Source organism: Bubalus kerabau, chromosome 5 (genome assembly GCF_029407905.1).
Source record: "Bubalus kerabau isolate K-KA32 ecotype Philippines breed swamp buffalo chromosome 5, PCC_UOA_SB_1v2, whole genome shotgun sequence".
Lineage (NCBI taxonomy): Eukaryota > Metazoa > Chordata > Mammalia > Artiodactyla > Bovidae > Bubalus > Bubalus kerabau.
The window spans coordinates 96,605,091-96,624,173 of NC_073628.1; the positions used below are offsets into that span (position 1 = coordinate 96,605,091).

The 19,083-nt window shown below is 55.5% G+C and overlaps 3 protein-coding genes across 9 annotated transcripts in view; 1 reads left to right on the forward strand and 2 right to left on the reverse strand.

The window, feature by feature from the left end:
* Positions 1–481, reverse strand: part of CLCN6 (chloride voltage-gated channel 6) — a 34,199-nt gene extending 33,718 nt beyond the window's left edge. For 4 of the 5 annotated variants that reach the window (XM_055582294.1, XM_055582298.1, XM_055582297.1 and 1 more), the window contains exon 1: positions 1–481. In XM_055582294.1, the coding sequence (XP_055438269.1) occupies positions 1–87 (87 nt within the window). In that variant the 5' untranslated portion in view covers positions 88–481. The other variant, XM_055582292.1, reaches the window with a different exon arrangement.
* On the forward strand, positions 341–17,628 carry MTHFR (methylenetetrahydrofolate reductase). Of its 3 annotated transcripts, none has more exons than XM_055582302.1 (13): positions 341–472; positions 812–964; positions 3,143–3,468; positions 4,861–5,099; positions 5,917–6,027; positions 9,259–9,452; positions 10,394–10,644; positions 10,920–11,054; positions 11,212–11,392; positions 11,649–11,831; positions 12,924–13,025; positions 13,852–13,971; positions 14,496–17,628. In XM_055582302.1, exons 3-13 carry the CDS (start codon positions 3,236–3,238, stop codon positions 14,712–14,714), a joined length of 1,968 nt encoding a protein of 655 aa, XP_055438277.1. In that variant the 5' UTR covers positions 341–472; positions 812–964; positions 3,143–3,235; the 3' UTR covers positions 14,715–17,628. The 3 variants fall into 3 exon arrangements, with proteins under 3 accessions (XP_055438277.1, XP_055438276.1, XP_055438275.1); XM_055582301.1 differs by having other exon boundaries at positions 3,223–3,468; XM_055582300.1 differs by lacking the exons at positions 341–472; positions 812–964 and adding an exon at positions 1,001–2,954 and having other exon boundaries at positions 3,223–3,468.
* The window catches only part of C5H1orf167 (chromosome 5 C1orf167 homolog), a 22,855-nt gene continuing 19,484 nt past the window's right edge, over positions 15,713–19,083 (reverse strand). Inside the window, 5 exon segments of the mRNA XM_055583781.1 lie at positions 15,713–16,093; positions 16,586–16,659; positions 16,904–17,101; positions 17,560–17,585; positions 17,888–17,981. Of these exon segments, the coding sequence (XP_055439756.1) occupies positions 15,917–16,093; positions 16,586–16,659; positions 16,904–17,101; positions 17,560–17,585; positions 17,888–17,981 (569 nt within the window). The 3' untranslated portion in view covers positions 15,713–15,916.

Here is a 19,083-nt window from a genome sequence, read left to right on the forward strand (position 1 = left end):
CAGCTCCTCCGGGGTGCGGGTCTCACGGTCACCGCAGCAGCAGCACCACCTGCAGCAGCAGCACAGGGACCCCCTGCATCCCGCCATCTTCCTCCTTTACTGCCACTCTGGACCCCTCTGCCAACCCCCCTCCCACCCAGGATCCGCGCCTCACGTGACTGGTCCCGGGAGTGTCACGTGGCCCTCTCGAGCTTGAGGATGGAGACGGGGAGTGGCTGCAGACGGGTGGGACGAGGGCTCGCGTCACATGACGGCGGAGGGCCGGCTTCCAACGAGACTTCTGGGCGCGGCCATGTTGGGGGCGGGGCTTCCGGGCGTTCGCGAGGGCGGTTTCCGTCCTCTGCTCCCGCCTCCCTTAGCAACTTGACACCCGCGCCTCGCCTCCTCCCGAGCCCCGCCCCCTCCGCCGGAGCCTCGTTAGCCGCCACACGGCTGCGGAGGCCGCGAGCTCTGAGTCATCAGTGACCAGAGGGTGAGTGACGGCGAGGCATCCGTCGCCCTCAGGGGAGACCCGGGCCTTGGGGGCCACCCACCGGGGGGCGGGCTCTTGCGGGGGGCGCGGGGAGCGGTGGAGGCTGGCCAGCCCCCTCTGCGCGCGCGCCCTCGGCGAGACTAATGTAGCCCCCACTGAGTGCCCTGCGACCCCCCAACCCTGGAGCAGATAATCAGTTTCGGCCCCCAACCTGGACGGAGGGACTTAAGGGCTGAGGCGGCCCTGAGGTGGGGTGGTGACCCAGTGCCCTGGGACCGGACTTGGGCCTTGGTTTCCGCCCCCACCCGTGACCCAGTGACGCGGTGATTCTGTTCGCAGCGTGCCAGAGTGGCTGAACACCTTGAGAAGAGCCGAGGGCCGCTGGCACTGCTGTCCACTGCATCGGGCTGCACACAAGTGCCCACCCGGGCCCCTCTAAGAGTGGTGGACTCCAGTATTTCTCCACTGTTCCGGGTGCCTGGCACCAATTAAGTAAGTGCTCATCAAATGGCAGAGGGGCTTCCCAGGTGGCTGAGTGGTAAAGGATCCGCCTGCCAGTGCAGGAGAGGCAGGAGACACCGGTGCGATCCCTGGGTCCGGAAGATCCCCTAGGGAAGGAAAGGACAACCCAATCCAGTATTCTTACCTGGGAAATCCCATGGACAGGGGAGTCTGGCAGGCTACATGGAGTCAAAAAGAGTTGTACACACTGAGTGACTGAGCACGCACATCCATTGGTGGAGGGTTGTTTTGAGAACAGTGTAACAGTGCCTGGCCTGTTGGTGCCCAGTGAGTGCCAGTTGTTATTACCGGATGCCAGGTATTGGGATACCATAGGCAGAATACTTGGCTCTGGTCTCAGGGAACTGGGAAGACGGTAGATAAACATGTGAATCCACAGCTGCAAAAGGGTCCTTTGGGGTCCTAGCTTAAAATGGATTAAGTGAAAAAATGCTGAAACGAGTTTAGTGCCTGGTCAGAGCTAGGAAGTCTTCATGAACAAACGAAGGAGCAGTTAGTTTGTAGGCGGTTCAACCTCTTCCCCCGCTCCTGTTTTGGTCCAGCAGATAATCAACGATGCACTGGCTTGCTTTCTGAGCAGAGGCCAGACTCGGCTGATCTTCACACACTCCCCTTTCTTACTGTTTGTGTTCATCCCTTTCAGAGAAACTAGAGCTTTAGGTCAGAATCAAAATGGGCATCCCTCAGGATGGAAAGCATAGTCTGGAGTCAACTCCTTGACCCTGGATGTACCAAGGACACTTGTGTATGTTTTAGGGTAGAGGAGTATTGGATCTCATCAGTTTCTCATGAGTCTAGGACCCCAAACTAGTTAAGAACATGGGCTTGGCAGTAGGCATTCCCTGAAACACATGATCTTGGTCTGGTTGTTCCTCTAATGTTCCGCGTTGCCATACCCTGGATACTTTTGCGGTGTATGAGTAGTGTGTCCCATGTTCCGCACCAAACTGCCCGGTGGCCCTGTGCCCTCTGTCAGCCTGGCCTGCCTGTGGTTGCCGTGTTCAGGGCGTCAGCTGTGGTGGCCGTGCAGTTTCCTGAACTGACTTCACTGATGTGTGTAAGGACAACAGCTTGGAAGGCATGCACAGACTGGACAGTCTTTGTTCCAAGTTGGACATAAATCCATGCCCTTACAGAGCTTGGATCTGGCTACTTTTGGAACCCAGCCAATCCATGGCAACCCACTCCAGTACTCTTGCCTGGCAAATCCCATGGACAGAGGAGCCTGGTAGGCTGCAGTCCATGGGGTCGCTAAGAGTCGGACACAACTGAGCGACTTCACTTTCACTTTTCACTTTCATGCATTGGAGAAGGAAATAGCAACCCACTCCAGTGTTCTTGCCTGGAGGATCCCAGGGATGGGGGAGCCTGGTGGGCTGCCGTCTATGGGGTCGCACAGTGTCGGACACGACTGAAGTGACTTAGCAACCCATGACATGGACTTGTCAGAGAAGCACAAGCTTGGGAGAAAGCTGGCAGCTTCGTCAAGCCCTAAGCCCTTCCGTCCTGCGTGCACACAAACTGTTCCCAGTCCCGGGAGATGTTTCGAGGGCTGAACTGTTCCTTCTTGGCAAGTGCTGCAGTTGCCCCAAACATCTGTTGACCTCATCTCCACCCAAACGCTGCGGTCTGCAGCCCCATGTCCCCCTCCTCCTATCCATCTTCAACGGCTTAGTGCCTCAGCCCTCCCTCTCGCCTGGAATCCTGTGCCCGCCCCCTTGCGCTGGCCCCAGCCACAGCTTTAAGCTCTTCCTTTGTCACGGCTCCGCCCAGTCAGGCACACCCGCTGGGGAAGGTTCCTCGTTTCTCAGGAACTCAGAGGTCCGGGGTCTGAGTTTACCCTGGTGGAGATGGACCGTCCAAAACCCAAGGTCTTCCCAGTGGGGCACTGCTGCCCCTCCCTGGGAATGCGAGCCTCGGAGGCTGGCAGCGGAAGGCTCTCAGTGCCACCCTCCATCAGGTAGTGGTCACAGAGGACCCAGGGGCTGAGGAGCATGTGCCGGGTTGGGGCTGACGTCCCTGGAGTCAGGCAGCAGCGGAGGGCCAAGCTTGGAGCGAGGCAGCGCAGACAGTCCTTACTGTGGAGTCTCTGGGTGGGGGCCTTGTCACCCAGACCCTCACCAGCCTTCTTCCTGCGTGAAAACGCAGCATCTCTCACCTGACCCTTCCACGCTGGGGCTCGGCCACTTGCCCCGCCGTCTCACGCCCCCTGCCCTCGCCCCGTGCAGCAGGAACGCGGCCATGGTGAACGAACCCAGAGGGAACGGCAGCCCCGGCCCCCGCTGGGAGGGCAGCAGCAGCGGCAGCGAGAGCTCCAAGGACAGTTCAAGGTGCTCCACGCCGGGGTTGGACCCCGAGCGATGCGAGAGACTCCGGGAGAAAATGAAGCGGAGGATGGACTCTGGTGACAAGTGGTTCTCCCTAGAGTTCTTCCCTCCCCGAACTGCCCAGGGTGCTGTCAATCTTATCTCCAGGTGAGTTGGTGTAAGATAAGGAGTACAGACTGGGAATGGAGGCAAGGTGAATAGGTGAACTGTGCCCTGCGGCTGGGCTGCACTTCGACCCAGCAGAAAAATGGTAGCTCCAAGGGGTGGAAAGAAGACAAGCCCAGAGAGATGCTTTGACAGGCAACTTGCCACTTTCTGATCTGTAAAAGTCTCTCCAGGCACGTGGAATTTTTATTCACAGTCTTCCATGAATTAAAAATGTTCATTCTCCCAGACAGCATTCTTTGATGGAGTTTGTGGCTAGATCATGAGTAGAGTTTAGAAAGTTAAAAAACAGTGGCTTGGAGAACATTTTTAGCAAGCTTGGCATTTGGATTATGCCCTTGAAATCAAGAAATGCCAATTGGATTGCATTAGCGCTTTATGAATAGCAGTTCTTTTTTTAAAGTTTATGCTTTGTATTGCTTGCTCTTATGTGTCATTCCCATGGTTGTGAAACTTGAAGGCACAAAAATGTGCAAATGCACCACAGCTTATAATGGGCTTCCTTGGTGGTTCAGATGGTAGAGAATCTGCCTGCAATGCAGGAGATCCGGGTTCGATCCTGGGCTCAGGAAGATCCCTTGGAGAAAGGAATGGCTACCCACTCAAGTATTCTTGCCTAGAGAATTCCATGGACAGAGGAGACTGGCGGGCTACAGTTCATGGGGTCACAAAGAGTTGGACACAACTGAGCGACTAATACTTTCACTTTTTCACAGCTTATAACACAGCATATCCACGTGGCTCTTGATACTAGTCCTGGTGATGTGGCCGTGCTCTACAGGACTCTTGGCTGCTGCCAGGACTGGGCAGTGGTGGGGGGCTGGGGGGTGGTGGAGGCAGGTAGCATGGAAGAAACTTGTGTCTGCTGACCCTCTTTTTCCCTAGAATAAGGCCTTACTTGCCACTCTGAGGAGTGCCCTGAACCCTTATCCATCAAAATGTTTTAATTCACCCAAGATGGTAAATATGCACGCACTTTGAAAAGTCCAAAGTGCTGCTCTCAAAGAAAATGGCTTTATTGTTGTTATCTTCGCAATAAGAGTAATCATAGTAGCAGCACATTGATTGCTTGTTCACTGCGTACCTGGCACTGTTCTTGAGTTGTGGAGCCATCTGTCGTGATATTCTCAGAATGTTATTAAGAAGCAGGCACTGTGCCCTGCCACATTGTAGAAATGAGAAAACTGAGGCGCAGAGAGTTTAAGTAATTCTCCCAAGATCGCACAGTTGGTGAGTAGCAGAGCCAGGATGTGAATGCAGGTCAGTCTGATGCCAACCTGCAGGTGAGGCTTCTCTAAGTCCAAGACCCCATGGGAAGGTGGTGATGGGTGGTGCACCCCCAGGAGCCCCTCCTCAGAAAGAAATTCCCTACAGGTTTGACCGGATGGGAGCGGGTGGCCCCCTCTTTGTAGACGTGACCTGGCACCCAGCTGGGGATCCTGGCTCCGACAAGGAGACCTCGTCCATGGTGATTGCCAGCACAGCCGTGAACTACTGCGGCCTCGAGACAATCCTGCACATGACCTGCTGCCATCAGAGCCGTGAAGAGATCACGGGCCACCTGCACAAAGCCAAGCAGCTGGGCCTGAAGAACATCCTGGCGCTGAGGGGAGGTGTGCAGCCAGTGGCCTGCTCTCTGGGGTCTTGCTTTCTGGAGGACCTCTTCTATCCCTGCAATGGTCCTTTTCTTTTCTCCGGGTCCCATCCCTGCCAGTAGCATTAGTAGGTGTGGGTCAAGAGGACCACAGGCGACACATAGATGGAGCCACTTTTTGACCTTTTGACCTCCCAGTAGGAATTCAGTCAGGACCGCAGTCGGTGCCTAATAACCCACTGTTGTGATGTACACCACTGAATCGATCCCTTCCTGCTCCCAGCTTTTGACCCAGCCACAGAGTTCCACTCTGACCTGTGTCCCAGTAGTGAGAGTAGCTGATTATGCCTCTGGCCCCGGCTGTCATTGGGGCACACAAGTGTGGGAAGCGGCAGTCTGCTGGGTGGGCCCTTGTGGCCTCATGCTCCCTATCCCCAAAGACCACGTCTCACCTGAGATGAGTGGAAGCTTGTCCCAGGAGGCAAGGGTTCCCAGGGAGTGGGAGAGTGAGCAGTGGGCTTGGGTGAGGTGCCTGGACACACCTAGGTGTGAGCAGGTGGGGGGAATCTCAGATGCTCCAGGCTGAATGCAGAGCGGCAGCTGTTCTCTGCCAGCCGCTGCCCGAATCTGTGCCTGGCGACTGTTTGCTGGCTTGGCTGCTGTCGTCCTTCCTACTGTTCCCAAGTGCTACAGTGGAAAGCGCAGACACCAACTTCAGCAATAGGAAGGCTCTGCCTTCGAGATTTTGTTGGCCCTGGGTGTGGGCGTGGGAAGAAGGAACAGAGAGGTTCCTGGAGGTGGGGTGAGACCCAGCACTGTGACCTCCAACCCTGCAGACCCCATAGGTGACCAATGGGAAGAGGAGGAAGGAGGCTTCAACTATGCTACGGACTTGGTGAAGCACATCCGAAACGAGTTTGGTGACTACTTTGACGTCTGTGTGGCAGGTGAGGGGCTGGGGCATCCCAGTGGGTGGGGCCTGAGAGAGGAAGGAAGGAGAGGCACAGGTGAGGACCCCGAAGGTTCACTGCACCACGGGGGCCTGCCCGCCCCGTGGGGGGAGGCCTGTGCTGTGATGGAATGGAGTGATGGAGGTGCAGAGGTGACTTGGACAGACCACGTCTTCTGCGTTTTCCTCCTTCTCTCATATACCACACTCCTGGGAGTGTCACCATCCCCTAATTTTTTTTTTTTCCAGTTTTATTTTTTTTAAATATTTATTTTTGGCTGTGCTGGGCCTTCATTGCCACACGAGGGCTTTCTCTAGTTGCGGTGAGTGGTGCCTACTCTCTAGTTGTGGTGCTCGGGCTTCTCACTGCAGTGGCTTCTCTCGTGGTGGAGCATGGGCTCTAGCGCACGTGGGCTCAGTAGCTGTGGTGCTCGGGCTTAGTTGCCCCACAGCATGTGGGATCTTCCCAGACCAGGGATTGAACCTGTGTCCCCTGCATTGGCAGGCAGATTCTTAACCACTGGACCACCAGGGAAGTCCTCCATCCATTTTTAAAAATGTAATATCGCTCAGATGTTTTGATACAGAGCAACTTTTCTTTTCATTTTGAATTTGGAAGTACTATACAACTGAATACAGTGGAATGAAAAGTACCAAAACTGAACTTGATTCTCTGTTCATGTGGCATAAACCAGTGTCATATGGCCAGGGCTCTTCTGTCCTTACACCTGTACCCACCGTTGGGAGCCCCTTTCTCTCCCCTTCTTCTTCAACTCCTGGTGGCCAAAATCTAACCACCCAGACTTCCAAGGAAGATATGTATGTGTTCTTGACCTGATGAAAAAAGGATGTTGTGTTTTCATGTGAAAGGGAAAAGGGCCACGTTATTTTTAACTGTATTAGGGAGGTGTGAACAGTTTCAAAATGAGGTTTTATTTACTCAAGGTGAACACGAATCAGAACCAATGATTTCCCCCCACCCCGTATCCCTTCATATTGTAAAGTTTTGTTCCTCTGCCTTTTCTTGCTGTTAGCCTGTTCCCCAGCTCTATTCCTCCTCAAACAAAAGAGAGATATTTATTAAGATTGCGAGGGCAGGGAATCTCAGAATAAGGTCAGGAAATGGCATCATACCTCACTAAGCCCTGGAATCCACAGCCCTCCCTCATCCTCTCTGGGGCCACAGAGCCCCATCTCGGCCTTCCACTGCTCCATGCTTCACCCAGTAGATCTGATATGTACACTTGCCCTGTCTCTGATATGTATGGTACACATGTGACCCACTGCTTGCTCCTGGGTGTAGCCAAGACGGACCTTCAGGCCTCAGTGATAAATCCAGATCTCAGGAGAGTGAACTCTAGTTTCAACTCTAGTTTCTTTAGCTACAGCCAGGAGGTGAGGTTCACCTGCTAGAAAGGGCATGGCCTTCCCTCTTGCCCTCACTCTTGGGGTCTGGGCCTTAAGCCTCTTGAATAGGGACTTAGGTATGATGAGGCAGTGTGTGCCAGACACACTGGAAGTCCAGGGATTCATTTGATGCATCATCTCGGCATGATGATTTTTTCAAATATTTTGGAGAAAATTATATCACTCTCATTAAAACGAATCCAGTTATGTTATGGAGTGGAACATCGGAGTGATCCGAACTTTAAAAAGTAAGCCATGTGACTTCAAGGAAATTACTTCTTGTGAGGGCTTTGGGCTGTGTCCCCAAGGCCCCCAGTGTACAGGTCCACTCAGTGTTAGGAATAGGGTGTTGAGGTGGATGAGTGTGGGAGGCCCTGATGAGGAATTGGGAATTCAAGTGTCCTTGCTCACGGGGCCATGAGACGGTTGATTGGGGAATGTGCCCACGTGTGGTGGGCATTGGATGGTCACAAGTAGAAACCAGCAGAGCTGTGAGCGTACAGTTGCCGAGCAGTTTGGTGCCTTGCTCGTGGTGAAGTGGATGAGAAAGTGGACGGGTAGATTAGGAAGCACATAGCTGGCCACCATAGAATAAGAACGTAGCAAAACCCAAACGTCAGCAACGGCTGGATCTCTTGGGTGCTGTTGAGGTTTTCTAGAGTTTCGGCTGTTAAAACTTCTGTTTCTGAAATTCCTGCTGGAAAAATAGCCTTGTTATTGAAAGTGTAGCAGTCTGGTGTTTAATCCTCCCACCCCCTTATCCCTGAAACAGTAGTTCTTCTATCCATTTTTGATGACTCGGGCTTTCTTAAGAATGAAACTGCCTTGTCACAGCAAAGCAGCCTGGCTGTCCAACAGCATGGGTTCAGGTCTGTCACTTCCTTAGGGTCCTGCCCTGGCCTCAGGCTGAAGAAACCAGTGCTCTGCTTGTAGTTCATTAGGTCCTCCCGTCTTTCAGTGCAGGCAAAGGCACTAGTGAGTTTAGTCCTCTGGGGAAATGGGGTGGGGTGAGGTATACTGTTCCTGGATCTAGATGTGCCTTGGGGAGGTCTGGCTCCGCCTCCCAGACATCCCTGCCATCGCAGCATGTGGACATCTGTGCCCCCTCCCCCCCCCCCCCGCCGCAACACCCCCCCCCCAACCCCGCGTTTTCACACTCTGGGAGTTTGTTCTTTCGTGGGGCTGCTCTTTCCACTGTCAGTCAGCTCTCTGAAACTGATTCTAGTTCTGCCATCAGGAGCAGCACAAGATATAGCGAATAAGGAACTCTGTTTTCCCGGTGACAGACCTGTGGACATTTAGGAATAATTACCATGTTCTCTCCATTCTTTTCTTCAAGCAGAACCTCCACTCTCTTCAATTCTGCCTTGTATAACATGGTTCTGACTGTACTGTGTGGAACCACTGAGTGATTTTGATGTGAAATTAAAAGCACCGTTTTCATCCGGTACCTAGAGTCAAGCCCTTCCTCCCAAGCTGCCCAGCCAGTGTGAATGTAGCATTTTCTCTTTTCTGTGGCCACCAAATCCAGGTCAGCTTGGCCTGACTGTTTGCGTGGACCATGAAGCAGGACAGTGTGGGAATTTGAGGGCAGTCCACCCCCACTCTTGGGAGTGGTGCTGACTCTAAGCCAGCTCTCACCGAGGGTCACCTTCGGGGCGAGGGGCCCATCTGAGCAGTGCAGCGTCACCACTTCACCCCGTCCGTGCTGAGAGGCTAGAAGGTATGGGGCCGGAGCTGTCCACTGCCGGCTCTCTGGTTTCTTCATCACTCACCTTGAGTGGGTGGAGCCAGCCTCTTTCTACGGTATCCCTGTTGACAGGTTACCCCAAAGGCCACCCTGAAGGAGAGAGCTTTGAGGCTGATCTGAAGCACCTGAAGGAGAAGGTGGCTGCGGGAGCCGACTTCATCATCACCCAGCTATTCTTTGAAGCTGACACGTTCTTCCGCTTTGTGAAGGCTTGCTCCGAGATAGGCATTACCTGCCCCATCCTCCCCGGCATCTTCCCTATTCAGGTGAGGGCCCCAGGAGGGCTAATGGACTCCCACCACTGTCCCTGCTCATCCTAGCACTTCCCCCTTAGCCAGGGCTCTGGGGTGAAGTTCAGGCTCAAGTTCTTTCTGATGCTCATTAGATTTTCATTAAACGGATGCTCAGTCTTTGCAAAATGCTATCTTTCCAGCCACTTCAGACCCCTGATGTCTTCTCAAATAGCAATAGTACCTGTTGGAGAGGCTTGCTGATAAGTGTCGTTGGAAGGGGTTATTACTCTCATTATAAATTTTGGTTGATGGTTTCCAAACTTCACTGTCACCAGTATCATTTAATGAGCTTTTTCAAAGGATAGATTTCCAGACCTCAGGCCTTGAAGTTCTGGTTCAGTAGATCTGAGGTGGGGCTTGGGAATCTGTCCATTACTTCTTAAATGTGGTGGGCGATTCTGGTGATTGGTGAGGCTTGGGAACCACTGGCTTAAATGACCACCGTGCTATCAATAGATCCATCTAGGGGCCAAAGGGCTGCCTCAGGCCTGTGGCTGAGATGCTATGAAGTATGAAAGTGTTAGTCATGTCTGACTCTTTGTGACCCCATAAACTTTAGCCCGTCCAGCACCTCTGTCCATGGCATTCTCCAGGCAAGAATACTGGAGTGGGTTGCCATTCCTTTCTCGAGGGGATCTTCCCAACCCTGGGATCGAATCTGGATCTCCCTCGTTACAGGCAGATTCTTTACCGCTTAAGCCACCAGGGAAGCCCAAGGGATGTTGGGGGCAGCTACTGTAATCTGCAGAGTAGAAAAAGCTGCAGTAGGCAAGGGTGCTTGTACTGTATGGCCTGACTGTCCTGGGTCACCCTGTGTCGCATTACAGGGGCCAGGAGACCCAGTGTGGGGATGAGTATGGGGGGTGAGAGACGGGCTGGGAGATGGCCCCTGCAGCCCCCCATGTCTTGGGCAGGGCTACCACTCCCTCCGGCAGCTGGTGAAGCTATCCAAACTGGAGGTGCCACAGCAGATCAAGGATGTAATCGAGCCCATCAAAGACAATGATGCTGCCATCCGCAACTACGGCATAGAGCAGGCCGTGAGCCTGTGCCAGGAGCTGCTGGCCAGCGGCTTGGTGCCAGGCCTCCACTTCTACACCCTCAACCGCGAGGTGGCCACCATTGAGGTGCTGAAGCGCCTGGGGCTTTGGATCGAGGACCCCAGGTGAGGCCAGAGGCCCCGAATTCAGGCCCAGGAGCCACAGAGGAGAGTCGGGTGGGTCAGGAAGTCAGAAGTCCCAGAATGTGCATACCCTAGCTGTGCCAGCCGCCATGGGGCACAGAGGGTTGTGCAGTGCCTAGTGTCTTAGAGCTCCAGTCTCAGCCAGAACTGCCTGTCCAGCTTGATGTTTGAATTCGATGGAAGAACCTGGGCTCGGTGCTGCCTCGCTCCCTCCCTCTGTCCAGTCCTTGACCCTTTCTGTCTCCATTCTCACCCAGGCGTCCCCTGCCCTGGGCCCTCAGTGCCCACCCCAAGCGCCGGGTGGAGGATGTCCGGCCCATCTTCTGGGCCTCAAGACCAAAGAGTTACATTTACCGCACGCAGGAGTGGGATGAGTTCCCCAACGGCCGCTGGTGAGTGGGGTTCTGTTTATCCGGAGGAGGAGGGAGTCTGAGTGTGGAGGAGCCCTTCGGACAATTCACAGGAATGCACCGCCCCCGGGGCAGGTGGAGGCCATTGTCTGCCTGGAGCCATTGTCTGTGACTTGACCTAGGGCACCTCCTCCGCCAGGGGCAATTCCTCCTCTCCGGCCTTTGGGGAGCTGAAGGACTACTACCTCTTCTACCTAAAGAGCAAGTCCCCGAAGGAAGAGCTGCTGAAGATGTGGGGGGAGGAGCTGACTAGTGAGGAAAGCGTCTTCCAAGTCTTTACCCACTATCTCTCGGGAGAGCCCAACCAGAATGGCTACAAAGTGAGTGCGGCTGCGGTGGGATCCCCAGGTACTGCCCCTCGTCCTGTGGGCCAGATGCCCTACCCTGAGTCTTGTCACTGTGTCTGGATGTGGCACCTCAGCCAAGGGAGGAGGTGAGTCTGGGGGTCCCCATGTGGGGTGCCTGGAAGGGGCTTACAGAGGGAGAGACAGGCTGGGTCTCTGATGGGGACTGTAACAGGGAAGGACCCAGGGTGCCAGGTCAGGTTGTTGCCACAGCCGGGCTCATCCTCCTCAGGTGACTTGCCTGCCCTGGAATGATGAGCCCCTGGCGGCTGAAACCAGTCTGATGAAGGAGGAGCTGCTGAGAGTGAACCAGCGGGGCATCCTCACCATCAACTCCCAGCCCAACATCAACGGGAAGCCGTCCTCTGACCCCATTGTGGGCTGGGGCCCCAGTGGGGGCTATGTCTTCCAGAAGGTGTGGCAGGGACCCACAGGGCTACCTACCCCTTGACCTGCATGCAGGGGTTCTCCAGGGCTGAGGACAGAGCGGCCTTCCTCTCGGGGACTTTTTATTCTGAGCAGCAGTAAATCAAAGTGGAAGGGAGCTCAGGCTCGGAGTCGGACAGACCTGGGTAGAATGGTCACTTGGCCGCTCTGAGCCTCGCTTTCCCTTCTGTAAAACGAGGATATGCCAGGTGTTCTGGGAATGAAACACAACAAAGCACATAAAGTGCTCAGCACGTGGGAAACGTCCCCTAAGTGGGAGCTGTTGTTACTGTTCCTTGTGGATCCCTTTCTCCAGGGGCTGCTAGAGTCAAAATTATATTCTAAACTAAAGCCTGAAGGCTCAGGGGTTAGACAGACTTGAGTTTGAATACCAGCTCTGCTGTGTACAGTCACTACAGACAAGTTCCTTAGCTTCCCTGAACCTAAGTTTCCTCATCTGTAAAATGGAGCTAACAGCCCCCACCTTGCAGTTTTATGAGTATTATAGCAAGTGAGTTTAGATAAACGCAGCTTCGGAGTTCCCTGGCGTCCAGTGATTAAGACTACTTCCAATGCAGGTGGATGGGTTAGATCCCTCAGTCAGGGACCTAAGATCCCACATGCCGTATGGTGTGGCCAAAATTTAAATAAATAAACCCAGCTTAATTCCTGATGGCCAGGTAGTGCTGGAGAAGCCCTCCACCCAGCAAATGGGATAGGGTGTGTCAGGCCTCTCTTGCCAAACTGGGCCCCCTGTACAGCTTCTGAAATGGTTTCTCCGTGGACACTTTCTCCACTGGATGGAAGGGTGCCAGATGGCCCTCAGACCCGTCAAGACCAGGAAACTGCACATACCTGCTCCCCTCCCTGTCATTCATGTATTTGCTAACTCCAGCCAGTGGCCACTGTTTATCCCGACACCTTAAGTGTCCTTCCACACGTGTCCTCATGGGTTTCTCCCCGGCACGGTCAGCAGGACAAGCGTCCAGTGTTTCAGAACACAGAGCTCGCTCAGCAGCACCCATGGAAGGTGTCCAGCGAGGCCTGCAGGTTACGTGACAGTGCCTTCTCCCTCCTGCAGGCCTACTTAGAGTTCTTCACTTCCCGAGAAACGGTGGAGGCGCTGCTGCAGGTGCTGAAGAAGTATGAACTCCGGGTGAATTACCACATCGTGGATGTGAAGGTAGGCCAGCCCTGGGTCAAAGGGCGCCCGGCAGGGCCAGAGCACCAGGGCCAAGGGCCCCACATTTACTCTGCCATTCAGCAATCACAGAGTGCCCAACTGGGCCAGGCATCATGCCAAGCAGATTAGCAGACAGAGCCAGGCCTCACTCTCCTAGAGCTCCCAGCCTAGCGAGGAGGCCATCAGTGGATAATTATGAATGGGTGCAAGCGGCTGCACTTTGTAACAGTGAACTTCAGCAGAGGAAGCTGGAGATGCAGGAGGGATGTCTAACTTGAGAGGTCAGAGGAGGTGATGGGAGGGATCTGTGTTATCTGAATCTTTAAGGATGAGGAGTAAAGGGCAATCCAGAGAAAGGCCTGAGGGTGTGCCAAGGCCTCACTGCTGAATGGGGTCAGAGGGAGGCTGAAGTGTTAGCCAGGCCCAGGTCTTTAGGGGTCTCAATTGTCATGCTTGGCATTTGAGGTTTCCCTTATAGGCAAGAGGTAGCCTTGGCCCTGTGTTTGATTGGGGGCAGGTCCCAGTGGACAGCTGTGTGGATAACAGGGCTGGGCAAACAAGAGTCCCCAGGCCTGGTGGTCTAAGTAGCAAAGAGAGGCCTGGCCAGGCGAGACATGAGAGGAAGTGAGCAGAACCACTGAAAGAGGAGCTGATTGGCGCATTGGGCGGAGGACAGAAAAGGCCAGGATGACTTCTGACTTTCAGGCTTGTGGCTGGTCACAGAGCTGCAGAGCCGGGGGGCGGAGAGGGGAACAGGGGTGCGCGCTCCAGGTGAGAGGACTGCAGCTGTCTGCACCCCAAGTCTGCTCCTGCCCACCTCCCCCAGGGTGAAAATATCACCAACGCCCCCGAGCTGCAACCCAACGCGGTCACCTGGGGCATCTTCCCTGGCCGAGAGATCATCCAGCCCACAGTGGTGGACCCGGTCAGCTTCATGTTCTGGAAGGTAAGGGGGCCAGGAGCAGGCTTGCCCTGCCCACCTCCAGAGCCTTGTGCGGGCCGTGTCGCCAGGTCCTGGGTAGGTGGCTGGAGGCTGCACCCCCAGGGCTGGCAGCAGCCTGACTCTGACTCACGGTGTTTTACCTCTCGCCCGGGGAGGGGGGTGGTACTGGCAATGGGCTATGCTGAGTTCTTGGAATACGTCCTGTTGGGCAGCAGCAGAGGCCCTTGGGGTGCTGAGCATGGAGCCCTGACATAGGGGCAGCTCTGTTAACTTGGCTGTTGTGTCTGTGTATCTCTGTCTGTCTGTCTGTGGGACTGTGCGTACCTGTCCTCTCTGTGTGCCTGTGTCTCTGTGTGTTTCTGCATGTGCGATTACGTGTACCTGTGCTTTCCTGTATGTTTGCCGCGTCTCCGTGTGTGTCTGTGCGTACCTGTGCCTCTCTGTGCACGTGTGCCTGCGATTCCGTGTGTCTGTGACTCCGTGTGTCTGTGTGTGTGCCTATGTACTTGGCATGTGCACACACGCAGGATGAGGCCTTCGCGCTGTGGATTGAGCAGTGGGGCAAGCTGTATGAGGAGGAGTCCCCCTCCCGCATGATCATCCAGTACATCCACGACAACTACTTCCTGGTCAACCTGGTGGACAACGAGTTTCCGCTGGACAACTGCCTGTGGCAGGTGGTGGAAGACACTTTTGAGCTTCTCAGCAGGCCCCCCCAAGACAAGAGGGAGACAGAGGCGCTGTGACCCTGCACCCTGACAACCTTAGCTTGAGGCCACTGTGTCCCGCCTTCCTCATCTCCATCCTGGCTCTCTGGGAGACCCCTCTTCTTCGTTTCTCCCCAGCCCTGGCCTCCACCTTCTGATACAACGATGCAGCTAGACTGGTGTGAGGTTCCCAGGCTCTGGCTGGACTTGAGTCCGCCCCACACAGGAACCTGGTGTTCCTGCTCAGCTGAGAGTCTGTACTCTGGTGGGGAGCAGCCGCTTCCACAAAGACCCCATGGGCAGAACGCCGTCCACCCCGAGAAGGGCTGTTGCTAAAAGAGCCCCTAGGGGCCAGCCTGGGACTGACTGCCAGTGACCTTGCTCCTGGGTGCCAGGAGAACAGGCAAAGTGAACATTGCAGCAGGCCCCATGGGACTGCAGAGTAGACATGGCAAGGTCATAGCGCCTCACCCTTCCACCTCCAAGGCATTGGCAGCCGGGTGCCACCCATTTGGGAATGAAGAGGCAGCCACTGCCCTGCCTGCCAACTGCCCCATCAGGCGGTGGCCCCTGGATGGACCTTGGACTGAAACCTAATAGTTTTGGCCTCCTTTTAGCAGAGAGCTCAACTGAGTTTCTCCCCTTTCTACAGTGCTGCTGTTTGAAAGACGTATCCCTGTGACTCGAGAAACTGCCTCTTAAGGGTTAAAGGTGTTTGAACCCTTGTACCCTTGGCCTTCCCATTTCTCCCCTGGCCCTGAAGGGTGAAAGGATACCCTGCCTGTTACCATCAAGGGTGAAGATGAGGTTGGCCGAGCTCGACTGACTTCTTCCTGGCTTATTTTTCAGGCGGAACCCCCTCCTCCTGCCAGCTGCTTCCTCCCCTTGGAGCACCCTGTCCAGGAAGCTGTCTGCCTGGCACTGCTCCCCGCTGCCCTGGGGCTGTGACTTGACACAAGCACACAGGCTGGTCCCTGTCCCAGTCCCTCTTGTGGGTCTTCACCAGCTCAGGGGCAGGAGAGGGGGGTGAGTGTCCACAGAGCAGCCTAATGGCAGAGGAAATGGATCACAGGGTCTGGCTGGCAGGGGCGGGCACCCTTTAGGAGAGACAGAGAAGTGGCTGGGGTTAAGGAGGGCGTTTTATTGTCTTTCAGAGCTCTTGGCCTGGGCTCTCCATGGCCTGAGCCTGCGCTCCGCAGATGGGTGGAGCTCCGATCTGTTTTTCTTTCCATGAGAACAAGTCACAGCTGCAGCTGGGCCCCCTTCTCCGCCCCAGGTCCACCCAGTGCTGGGGCTCTGGCAGCTTCCAGCCTGCTTCCAGGCCTCCTGAGGCCTGCCTTGCCCCAGGGCCTCACGCTGCTGCTGGCTCTGGTCCTCAGGCCCCTGGCTGCCAGACACTGGTGCTACTTCTTAAAGGCCTGGAATCAGGGAGGGAGGAGCTCTTCGGCTCCCTTCCAGGTCTGTGTGGTCAGTATTGGGCCCAGATCCTTCTGTCCCTGAGGAAAGAGAGGGCCCTTCCCTCTGCCCCAGGCCAAGAGCCCTGGCTCAGGATACATGTGATTTGTGACCAGGGAAGCTAGGCTCTGCATGTCAGGAAGGGGTGACACTCAGCAACCCACAGCCATCACGGGCTGGTGTGAACAACAGCTGTGTCCTGGGCCAAGCCTTGTCCTCAACCAGTGATGTAGGACGGGGCGGAGCCCTTGGTCAAGAGCTGAATTAAGGAATCCAGGCTGTTTTCTCCTAACTGAATTGACCCCTCCCTGAAAACGGAGAGGCTCTGGGGACAGCTGCCAGGGAGGGCACAGCTCAGGAATGCTCAGGTGTGGCCCTGTTGGGAAGGGCCTGCTGGAGATGGGGCCCCCGCCGGTACCTGGGAAAGGACCCGGCCGTCCTCCTGACTCTGGAACCGCTGAGCCACCTGCAACCGCAGGACGCGCCACCGCCACAGTCGCCAGACCCATCTCAGGTGCCACTGCCTGAGCTGTGGGGACAGTTGCTAGGAGGCCCTGAGTGGGCCCACCACTATCCCCAGCAGCCCCCAGCCCCTCCGCTGCCTCTTCCCACCTGCAGCCCTGAGGGAAGAGGGGGCCATTCCCTCTGCTCCAGGCTAAAAGCCCCGGCGCGGGGGGAAAGGGGGTGTGACAAGGGGATGTCGTCAGAGATGTGCTAACAGTGCAGGTCCCTGGGCCTGTTCCCAAGGTTTCAGGCTTGGTAGGTTCAAAGACCAAACTTGGAGAGACAGCGTGTCCAGGGGTTAGGGCTGGGAAAGGGACGGGATGGGCAATCAGCGTGAGGTTGGGAAGGGGCCCCCCACTCACCAGTGTCTGCGCCAGCCTCTCCGCCCCCTGAGCATCTACCCAGCGCTGCCACATGGCTGCCTGGAGCCTGGCCTGCTGGGAGCTCTGCAGCCGGCGCAGCCGGGCCTCAAGTCGCCAGCACTGCAGGTATTTCCTCCTGAGGGGAGAGGCCTTGGTGGGTTCTGACGGCCATTACGGCTTCCTCATGGTCAGGATAAAGGGCAGAGCCCCAGGCCTGGGGCCTGTGCCCCTGGGATCCTGTGGGATGAGCACTGGCGGGGGAGGGGTGGGGGCCCAGGTCTGGCCATGGGTCAGGCAAACCCTTCGGCCCGGCCCCCATCCTCACCTCTCCCTCTCTATGCACACCCTCTGCTCCTACCCCAGATGCCTTGTCTTGCCCTCGAGGTCTCTGGTTTCAGAGCTGCAGTCCCCTCCTGACCCTGCAGGGTGCTGGCCCAGGGCCCAGCAGGCGCACCTGGGCCCCTGCATCTGGAGCTGGGAGGTGGGGCAGAGGGGAGGCTGGCTGTCACCTGGAAAGGGGAGTTGGAAGAGGTTTAACACATGACTCAGGGGAGGAGACTTACCTGCCCCAATGCTTCTGGAGGTTGAACTGTAAGAGAAGGGTGAACAAGAAATGGTGTTGAGTGAATGGAGCCAGTGTCCCTGCTTCCACCACCGCTGTCCAAGTCTCCTGTGGCCCAAAGAGAAGGAACCGGGTGGTGCGGGAGAAGTTGTCATTGTTTTCCCAACACTGGGAAATGTTCCAGAAGAGGAGATGGGTAGGGAAGACAGTAAATAGAAAAGACAGGTTCGTAGAGAGCTCGATGCTGATTTCCAGGCCTGTGAGGGCTGGTAACTGATTCACCGCTGCACTTCAGACCTCGTTTATCCCCAGAGGGAGGGTCTCCTTACTCTGAGCCCAGGACGCTTCTCCCTGCATCTGTCCACTGGGGCTGCGGTGCTGGGTTGGGCTGGGCCCCATGGTCCATGGCCTGCTGCTGCGAGTCTGAAGGAACAAAGAGAAAAGCCTGAACCCCAGTGACCTGGCAGGATTCCTTTTCTGTCCTGCCCCAGCCCATCAGGGGACTTCCTGTTTGTGTGCGAACAAGTGGGACGGTTCATATTGCCTCAGGTTCTCCTGTGAGGCTTCCAGAGGAGACAGAAAAGGGCCAAGAGTAATGTGGCCCTTGGTACACACCACTGCCTCTTCCCCCATCCTCCCACGTGGCTGGAGACTCTGGAAGGCAAGTGGACCGATAAGAGCTGCTGCTCAGAGCCTGCCTGTGTCAGGCACAGCCTGTGAGGTGGGCATTTCTCTCCCTACTTAGTGACATAAAGTTAAAAGTTACTTGTTTGAGGCCCCACCTCTCCAGAGTGGTCTGACTCCAGGGCTGGAGACCCCAGCGACTGCTTTATACAAGTGGGGGCGGGGGCTCTTGAAGGGAGCCTGTGCCACCAAGAGATGGCATAAAGCCTGTTCCTGTTAAGTGAGGGCTGCCTGGGCATGTGTGTGCATGCGGTAGAAAGAAGGGGGCCTGGAATTCGCCCTAGTACCACTGGCCATTCCTGGCATTTACTGTATTTTGTTTCTACAAGCCTCAGTTTCTCCATCAGTAGATGGGATCCCTGCCTGCCTTTGCTGACAGGAATGGAAGTGTTTATAAACATACTCTGAAAACAAAGTTGTCTTGAAACACAGATCTAGAAAGAAAATACCCAGAGACCTCAAAGTCTGCAGTTGCCATAGCCCTGCATAGGTGAAAATGCAGATTCTGTAAGTAACCAAAGCTGCTGCTGCTGCTACTGCTACTGCTGCTAAGTCGCTTCAGTCATGTCCGACTTTGTGCGACCCCATAGACGGCAGCCCACTAGGCTCCCCCGTCCCTGGGATTCTCCAGGCAAGAACACTGGAGTGGGTTGCCATTTCTTTCTCCAATGCATGAAAGTGAAAAGTGAAAGTGAAGTCGCTCTGTCGTGCCCGACTCTTAGCAACCCCATGGACTGCAGCCTTCCAGGCTCCTCCATCCATGGGATTTTCCAGGCAAGAGTACTGGAGTGGAGTGCCATTGCCTTAAACTAGTCCCCTTCAATTCCATTTAAAATAAATG